The sequence below is a fragment of the Aotus nancymaae genome, unplaced genomic scaffold, assembly GCF_030222135.1.
Source record: "Aotus nancymaae isolate 86718 unplaced genomic scaffold, 86718_ANA_hifiasm-v0.15.2.pri h1tg000263l, whole genome shotgun sequence".
NCBI lineage: Eukaryota > Metazoa > Chordata > Mammalia > Primates > Aotidae > Aotus > Aotus nancymaae.
The window spans coordinates 368287-377617 of record NW_026988678.1 but is presented as its reverse complement, the minus strand read 5'-3'; the positions used below and the strand labels follow the sequence as shown (position 1 = coordinate 377617).

At 46.6% G+C, this 9331-nt stretch overlaps 1 protein-coding gene and 1 pseudogene across 1 annotated transcript; one reads left to right on the top strand and one right to left on the bottom strand.

Moving 5' to 3' along the window:
- The first annotated feature begins 1158 nt into the window (after window positions 1-1158).
- LOC105729933 (olfactory receptor 2V2-like) lies at window positions 1159-2105 on the top strand. Its single transcript, XM_012470886.2, is given in 2 exon segments — window positions 1159-2071; window positions 2074-2105. Coding segments are annotated over 2 exon segments (945 nt in total).
- Window positions 2106-7312: 5207 nt separating this feature from the next.
- The window catches only part of LOC105729928 (TBC1 domain family member 9B-like), a 107597-nt pseudogene continuing 105578 nt past the window's right edge, over window positions 7313-9331 (bottom strand).

Genomic DNA, 9331 nt, shown 5'->3' with positions numbered 1-9331 from the left:
GAGACCAGCTTGGGCAACATGGCAATACCCCATATCTAACAAAAATAGATAAAAAAGTAACCTGGGCATGGTGGCAGGCACCTGTGAGAGGCTGAGGTGGGTGGGTGGCTTGAGTCCAGGAGGTGGAGGTTGCAGTGAGCCAAGATCATTCCACTGCACTCCAGCCTGGTGACAGTGTGAAACCCTGTCTCAAAAAAATAAAAACAAAAAATAATTCTTGGCTAAATATCAAGGTAAATCCCTCTTTATTAGCAGGCTCCAAATAAATTCATTGGAACTTTGTTTGATAAAACAGTGAATACACAACTCAGAAATCCAAGTGAAATATATCAGTTAAAAGGATCTCATAAAGAAGGCACTTCGATTTCTACTAAAGGTAACTTAGGAAGCACATATTATCTATACTGCTTTTTCAGCCACTTCTACTCAAGCTCTAACTGTGGGATTATTTTATAAGTCCCGGCATAACTAAAACCTCACTGTTCTTATTAAGAGTCTTGGGTACCAAGACACTGCTTCTCCTCACTGGCCCCGTGACTTCCTGTCACTCTCAATATGACTGACAATGACAGCATCCATCACAACTCTTCCTTTCTCATGTGGAGCACAGCAGGAGAACATCAATTTCCTATATTATGAACATAATAGAGTAGTTAGCCTAAGAAAACTCTCAGAACATACAGACTGCAGACTGAAGAGCAACACCTGCTTTCTTCCCTTCCTTTCTATAGAACACATGAATTATCTCCTGGGAATGAAATGCTTTCAGCCCCATTAAACATAGCTTCCCAAGTCCATGTGATCTCAGATAAAAGATTTGGTTTCATGCGGCACAGCCAAGACTTTGCCTGATGAAGAGGGTTGTCCGAAGGTCTATGGCACATGAAACAGCTCAGGTCTACCCTTCTTGATAAAGATACATACAGCACATATATGCAGTCTAATTCTAGGAGCCAGGAGGGCTCCGACTGTTGTGTTAGGGAGATATGAAGGAGTGTCTCCTATTATGACCCAAAGCCCCTTTAGTTGTTGAGAGCTAATAAGTTACACACAAAATAGCTGACTAAAGACATAGCATGCAGAGGTCTATAAAGAAATGTCAGTCAATCTAATACATTTTGTCCATATTCTCAGGTGACCAGGAATAACAACTGAGCCATGGAGACATGGGCACACCAATCATCCACAAATGACTTCATCCTCTTGGGCATCTTCTCCCACAGTACAGCTGACCTTGTCCTCTTCTCTGTGGTTATGGTGGTCTTCACAGTGGCCCTCTGTGGGAATGTCCTCCTCATCTTCCTCATCTACATGGATCCTCAACTTCACACCCCCATGTACTTCTTCCTCAGCCAGGTCTCCCTCATGGACCTCATGTTGGTCTGTACCAATGTGCCAATGATGGCGGCCAACTTCCTGTCTGGTAGGAAGTCCATCTCCTTTGTGGGCTGTGGCATACAAATCGGCCTCTTTGTCTGTCTTATAGGATCTGAGGGGCTCTTGCTGGGACTCATGGCTTATGACCACTATGTGGCCATTAGCCACCCACTTCACTATCCCATCCTCATGAATCAGAGGGTCTGTCTCCAAATTACCAGGAGCTCCTGGGCCTTTGGGATAATAGATGGCTTGATCCAGATGGTGGTAGTAATGAACTTCCCCTACTGTGGCTTGAGGGAAGTGAATCATTTCTTCTGTGAAATGCTATCCCTGTTGAAGCTGGCCTGTGTAGACACATCCCTGTTTGAGAAGGTGATATTTGCTTGCTGTGTCTTCATGCTTCTCTTCCCATTTTCCATCATTGTGGCCACCTATGCTTGCATTCTAGGGACTGTGCTGCAAATGCACTCTTCTCAGGCCTGGAAAAAGTCTCTGGCCATCTGCTCCTCCCATCTGACAGCTGTCACCCTCTTCTATGGAGCAGTCATGTTCATCTACCTGAGGCCTAGGCCCTATCGGGCTCCCAGCCATGACAAGGTGGCTTCTGTCTTCTATACAGTCCTCCCTCCCATGCTCGACCCCCTCATTTACAGCTTTAGGAACCGGGAGGTAATGGGGGCACTAAGGAAGGGATGGACCGCTGTAGGATTGGCAGCCAGCACTGAACCCAGGGCATCCAGTGCCTGGATCTGCCATTGCTTGGCTCTGGGATGTCACGTTAATAATTATCTCATTTTCAGTCTTGGTTTCCTCATTAATAATGACGATTGTGACACCTGCAGACTTGGAAAGTCTTTTTAAATACTACATCTGTTCTTTCTCTCTTTTTCTTTTTCTTTTTTTTTTTTTTTGAGACGGGGTTTCACTCTTGTTACCCAGGCTGGAGTGCAATGGCGTGATCTTGGCTCACCGCAACCTCCGCCTCCTGGGTTCAGGCAATTCTCCTGCCTCAGCCTCCTGAGTAGCTGGGATTACAGGCACACGCCACCATGCCCAGCTAAATTTTTGTATTTTCAGTAGAGATGGGATTTCACCATGTTGACCAGGATGGTCTCGATCTCTTGACCTCGTGATCCACCTGTCTCGGCCTCCCAAAGTGCTGGGATTACAGGTGTGAGTCTCTTTCTTTCTTCTTCCTTCCTTCCTTCCTTCCTTCCTTTTTCTTTCTTCTTTGATGGAGTCTCCCTTTGTAGCCTAGGTTGGAGTGCAGTGGTGCAATCTCGGCTCACTGCAACCTCTGCCTCCCTGGTGCTGTTTCAAGCAATTTTCTACCTCAGCCTCCTGAGTAGCTGAGATTACAGGCATGTGTCACCATGCCCAGCTAATTTTTGTATTTTTAGTAGATACAGGGTTTCATCATGTTGGCCAGGCTGCTCTTGAACTCCTGACCTCGTGATCTGCCTGCCTTGGCCTCTCAAAGTGCTGGGATTACAAAGTGAGACACTGCACCCAACCCACATCAGTTCTTTCTTTCTCTCTTTCTTCCTTTCCTTTCCTTTTCTTTTCTTTTCTTTCTTTTCTTTCTCTCTCCAGGGTCTTACTCTGTCACCCAGGCTGGAGTGCAGTGGCACAATCTTGGGTCACTGCTGCCTTGATTTCCTGTGCTCAGGTGATTCTCCAATCTCAACCACCTGAGTAGCTGGGTTTACAGGCGAATGCCCCCACGCCTGCCTAATTTTTTTAGCCATGGATTCACCATGTTGTAGAGACAGTGTTTTGCCCAGGTTGGTCTCGAACTCCTGGACTCAAGCAATCTGCTAATCTCAGCCTCTGAGTGCTGGAATTACAGGCATCAGCCACCATGCCCAGCCAACATCAGTACTTTTTATCTGATGAAAAAACAATCCCCCCCCAATATTTTGTGCACTAATTATTTTGTATTATACATTAAAATAAATATAGGACATTGTAAACCAGCACTGTGCAGAAATAAGGCATTGGGATTGCTGTCACCAATTACTTAAAATTGGAATTACTTCTACTAGAAGAGGATGTCGCGCTGAGCATCCTAACTCTCCTTGCTAACGTTTTATTCTGCGCTTACTCTGTGGGAGACATCATTCTATGTCTATCATATAGAGCCCACCTGTCTGATGTTTATATAATGTCTCACACCAGTTATAGCCCAACACTGGGGTCTTAGATGAACAACTTATAGATGGCAGAAAATAGCCTTTGGAGAATTTCCACTCCTCACAATGTGTAACCAGAAACTTCATAAAGACATATTCAAAGCATACAAGTTGTGCTTGAGATGATGACAGGGTAGAGACGTGCTTGCTTGTGTATTCAGTATCTGACACATGGGAAATCCCCTGGGGCTGCTGTCTCCTCACCATGCCCCACCAGTGTGTGCTGCTCTGTGTCAGCTCAGCTTCTGTAAGGAGAAAACTGGCTGAACTGCTTCCCCTTTGGGAATGAAGATTGGAGCATGATGACAGAATTTCATCTGCTATTTGAAAACTTACTTTCAGTATTTCCGTTTGAACTATTTGCAGGACTTGTATCCATCCTTCTGAACTCTGTACATGTCCTTTGCACATATTTGCAGTAGAATTCTCTTTTCAGGGAAAAAAAGTCATCTCCATTGAAGGCAGAGAGAAAAGAGGCCAGAACTGGGTCTGAAGATTAGATTAAACCCCAGGGAGGTGTTTGTTGGGCTTCAGGCTTTGGAGAGGTGGAAGGAGGTGGCACCCAGGGCCTACTGTGGGGGATGATTTTAGATTGTCTGCTCAGCTTAATTCTCACAGAAATCATTATGTGGTGAAAATATTATGCTCATTTTACAGGAGAGGAAACTAGGGCTCAAATTGGTAAGTCCCTGCCCTCATTGCCCATTTTTCCTCTTCACCTCCCCATGGGAGATACTGGCTTGTTGGTGCAGCTGAGATGAGCAAACAACTTCACAGGAAGCTCCCTTTCCTTTCGGGTTTAATTGCCAGAGAAGGAGTCTCCAAGGATTGGTGGAAATAGAAGAAACTTGCCTTAGTCATAGGACTGCAAGATTTTCCATTGTGTAGATGCATCTTAGTGTATTTCATGACCACTTGTTGATATCACTTAAGTCGTGCCCAACCTGCCAAATTAATTTAAGCTCTATATATTAAATATCTTTCTGTGTATTCTCCTCATTCTCCTTATATGTTTTGCTTTGTACAAATTTCATCTGCTACTTGAAAACTTATTTTCAGTATTTCCGTTTGAACTACTTGCAGGACTTGTATCCATCCGTCTGAGCTCTGTACCTGTCCTTTGCACGTATTTTGTCCCAAATTCTCCTCTTCCAGGGAGTATCCCTGTTTAAACTCATGCCCACTCAGATTTCTCTAGAATTTTGTATCTCTCAACCTATAAGTATCTTGAGTGTTTCAACCAGAATCATTTACCTACAACTGCTGAACCTCTAGACTGGAAGAAAATTTAAAAATTTAGAGCAAACTTAATCTAGTCCCCTTCCATGATGCAGGATTTTGAACCACAATTGCCCAAGGAAAAGTTTTTACCAGCCTTTGCCTTATCCAGTCCCATGATGGGGGAATTCCTATTTCATTCTCATTGCATTTCATTGGCATAGACTTGATGCCCTTAATTCATTTCCTGCACAAGGACCAGGTATTCCGTTGAAAAATATCTACTGAACACCTGCTAGCACCCAAAAATATGGTAGATTCTAGATCACAAAAAGGTTCCACAGAGTCCTCTTATGTTCAGGCACACGATTCAGTTCACTAACCAGTACTCCTTATAATCAAGAGTTGCAGTTGTGAGCAATGCAAACTTAGAGATTTTCAATTGTTAGAAATTTGTAAGGAAATAATATATATATATAGAAAATACGTGTGAGAGGGGACAAGGTGTGGCACACATCTGTAATCCCACCACTTTAGGAGGTCAAGGTGGGTGGATTGCTTGAACTCAGCAGTTTCAGACCAGGCTGGGCAACATGGCAAAACCCCATCTCTACAAAAAATACAAAAATCAGCCCAACGTGGTTACTTGGGAGGCTGAGTTCCATAGGAGGCTGAGGTGGGAGGATTGCTTGAGTTTAGGAGGTTGAGGCTGCAGTGAAGCGTGATCGTGCCACTGCCGTCCAGCCTGGGCCACAGAGCAGGAGCCTGTCTCAAAAATAAATAAACAAATAAATAAATAAAAGAAAAATAAAAAGAAACTACATGTGAGAACACAGGAGAGTAGAAAAAATAAGAATTCTGCCAGGGGACGTGGGAGATTTTGTTACCTGCTTCACTTTTGTGTATGCTTGACATTCTTTATGATTAACAGTCTAAAATGTTGTTGCTTTTGCCGACTACCTTATCAAATCCTTTCCCATCAAGTTGTCCATTCATCTTATTGGGTGATTTTGGGATATACATGTGTAAAATCTTCATTGCAATCAGTTAGGTCAGCATTTTGTGTGTGTGTGTGTGTATATGAAAAATTGCTTGAAGCCAGGCATGGTGGATTATTCCTATAATCCCAGTTGATGATGGGGAGGCTGAGACGGGAGGATCACTTGAGCCCAGAAGTCTGACATTGCAGTGCCACTGCACACCAGCCAGGGAACTCAGAGAGAACCTATCTCTACAAATTTTAAAATGTTCAGTATTAGCTGGGCAGGGTGTCGCATGTCTGTAATCTCAGCACTTTGGGAAGCCAAGGCAAGAGGATCACTTGAGCCCAGGAGTTTGAGACCAGCCTGGGCAACATGGCAAAACCCAATCTCTAGAACAAATAAAAATAAAATATGAATTTTTTATTTTAAAATGCTCTACACCTCCATTTGGAAAGACTGTTTATGTGTTTGTGTCATGTATGAAAGCTAAGCTGGCATCTCCATAACTGTGGGAAGTAGAAAAAGTCCTTTTTAAACTTTCCTTTCTTGTTAAATAATAAGTGTGCTAATAACTTTGTTAAGTCCTATCTTATGTAGCTGTTAGACATGCCATGCTTATAGGCTTGTAGTACATTCTATGTCCTTGTACTTTAACCAAGACATCTGTGCTGGATGTGCTCACAGGCATGTCCCAGCTCTCCCTTCTTTTTACCTGTTTAGAAAAGTTTGAAGTTGTTAACCACTCAGGTTTTAGTTTAAATTGTGAGGTCTGGCTCCAGCCAATGGAGATCAGACACAGCAGTGAGGACCACCCCAAATGCATAAGGTATAAATTTGTGTGTTTTCCTTTATTCGTTGTACTCTCATGGCACAATGGCTAGTGAGAGTACCCTCCTGCAGTCCAGGAAGTGAAAAGTGTGTTGTTGAAAGATCTTTTGTCTCAGTGCTAATTTTTCTTTGTGGCACCGAGCATCTGTTTCCAACAATAACTACCACGGGGCTCGGATGTGTCCTGATCACGTTGCGCCCCATAGTCTGAACCTGGAAGAATGTCTGCTGCTGTGAATGAGGTCAGCACCCGTCCCCACCTATGAAAACCAATGGCCATGGGAGGGCAGCAGAGAGCTATGAACCCAATCAGAGGAGAAGGCACAGACAGCATGGGACAGGTGCAGGTGTTTTTGTTTGTTTTCTGTTTTATTTAAGTGACCCTTGCCATCATATTGGTCTGAAATAGCCAGGGATGTGGCTGTAGAGACAGATCTAGTGAAAGTGCAGGAGAGAGTGGAGTGGGGTCCAAAATACTCCAGCCTCCCTCCTGCTGCCCTTGGCAAAGCTGCCAGTCTCTCTGTGCCTCAGTGTCGTCATCTGTCACATGAAAATAATAGTATGGACTGCAGGGGGCTGGTGACAATAAAGAGAGTGAGGTGCATGGCAGCAGTGCAGGCCGGCCCAGGAGGACCACATCTGAGCTCCCACTGCAGAGAGGATAAGCAGAGGACCTCTGAGGTCAGCCTGGGGGAAGTGCAGGGAAGGGGTTCATGGGAGGGTGGTGGGAAACACCTGCAGGCAGAGGATGGGTGTGACTGTGGAGACCTCAAAAGTCACACCTAGCGCCAGGGGGTGCTGCAGGGCAGGGGCTGCAGCAGGGAAGTGCCCAAGGCCTGAGGTTCCCATGGGTGAAGCCCTCCTCTCTAACACACAGCCATGCCCAGGCCCAAATTTCTGTGGTGCTGGGAGGTCTGCCTGTCTCTTAAAGACCCACTGTGGTCACTGTCAGATGTCAACAGGGCTGGGACCTGCATGAGGGTGAGCCAGGCAGGCAGGTCTGGGCCTCTCTGGAGCAGGCAACTGTGCTCTCAGCAGGCCTGTTCCAGGGCCGTCTGTCTGTGTGGTTCTCAGCTGGCATCTGAGGGTGACACCCCAGCCTGCACACATGACAGAGTGAAATGATAACACCCTGGCCATGGCAGTGCATGCTCACGGCCCCACCTGCATAGAACTGCAGGAAGCAGAGGGCAGCATAGTGGGTGAATGAAGGTTTTGGTCTGTGGTAGCCCTAAGAAGGATGCAGGGGCTAAGAAGGATGCAGGGGCTTTGCCCAACCCCACACTAGGTGCAAGGCTGGGGAGGCCGCTCCAGAAGAAGGAAAGGGCCTGAACAGGTGAGGGGAGAGGCTGGTTCTGAATGTGTGGGAGATGCAGCTGGAGCCTGATGACTGAAAAGTGAGCAGGGGCTGTGGCTTCCTAGGAGGCAGCGAGGAGAGGGCACCCCAGACCCAGTGAGATCATATCTAGGATGTCCCTAAGAAACCCCCAGGGGTGGGGGGACCAGGACATGCCTTGTCAATGGGGGTGGGCAGCCATGCGGATGAGCCAAGAGACCCCAGAGGGGAAAAAGGAGATGTGGCTGTGATTGATGGTCTAGAGGTGCCCACACCCTCACAGACCCAGGTGCCCTGGCAAGCACAGCCCTGCTAACATGGCAGACATGGGGGGGTGGGGATGACGGAGTATGCATGTAGCAGGGAACAGATAAATGAACTTAATGGCATGGATAAATTTAAAGACTAAAGAAGGGCCTGTGCAGACCAATCCTGAGCAGAAATTAATGCAAAAGTCCAGGTGGCTCCTGCTGAGAGGGGAAAATCCATGTTTTAAATTCAGGGCCTAGAGTCAGGTGATCAGGAGGAAAGAGGTTCCAGATAGGAACCTCCTCACCCCATCCTCCCTGCAAAAACTAAAGCAGAGGGGAGGCCCACAGGCAGCACAGCCTTCAGCTCCTGATTTTCAGAAGATGCTGTGGGCATTTGACCAAGTGACCTCAGAGGCCCCCTCCAGGACACTGTGACAATTTATACCAATCTGCACTTTTGCTCCTTGAGCTCTTGTCTTTGAGGGCCAGCTTGAATCATGACATGGTTTTTCTGGCCATCTTACCTAGACTCTGTCCTGAGAGAAGTGAGCAAGGCCCAGTCTACTCAGGGCCCTATCTGCCTCCTTAGACTCCTCCTGGGTCCTTCTGAGACAGTGGCCAGCTTTACCCTGGCCTAGAGCAGCTAGGGCAGCAATGCAATGACTCTAATGATAGATAGCTGTGAGCGCCTGCTGAGGCCCAGGACCAGGGCTCTAGGGGTTTAAGAAGGCAGGAAAAAGAGCCAATCCCAGATCTCGTATGAACTGAGTGAGAACTCACTTATAACCAGGGGGGTTGCGCTGGGCAATTCATGAGGGATCGGCTCCCATGATCCAACACCTCCCAGCAGGCCCCACCACCAGCACTGGGATCAGATTTCATCCTGATATCTGTACAGAACACATATGCAAACCACATCCGCCTCTCTTCTGGGCTCCCAATGACGTGTGGCCATGGCAGGGCAGGCCCAGCATTGGCCAGATACGATGATCTTTCAAGAGAAGCTGGAAGTCCATGTTTAAAATGTGTGTGTGTGTGTGTGTGTATCTGACTCCCTGGTTCAAGTGATTCTCCTGCCTCAGCCTCCCGAGCAGCTGGGACTACAGGCACGCGCTACCACACCCAGCTAATTTTTGTATTTTT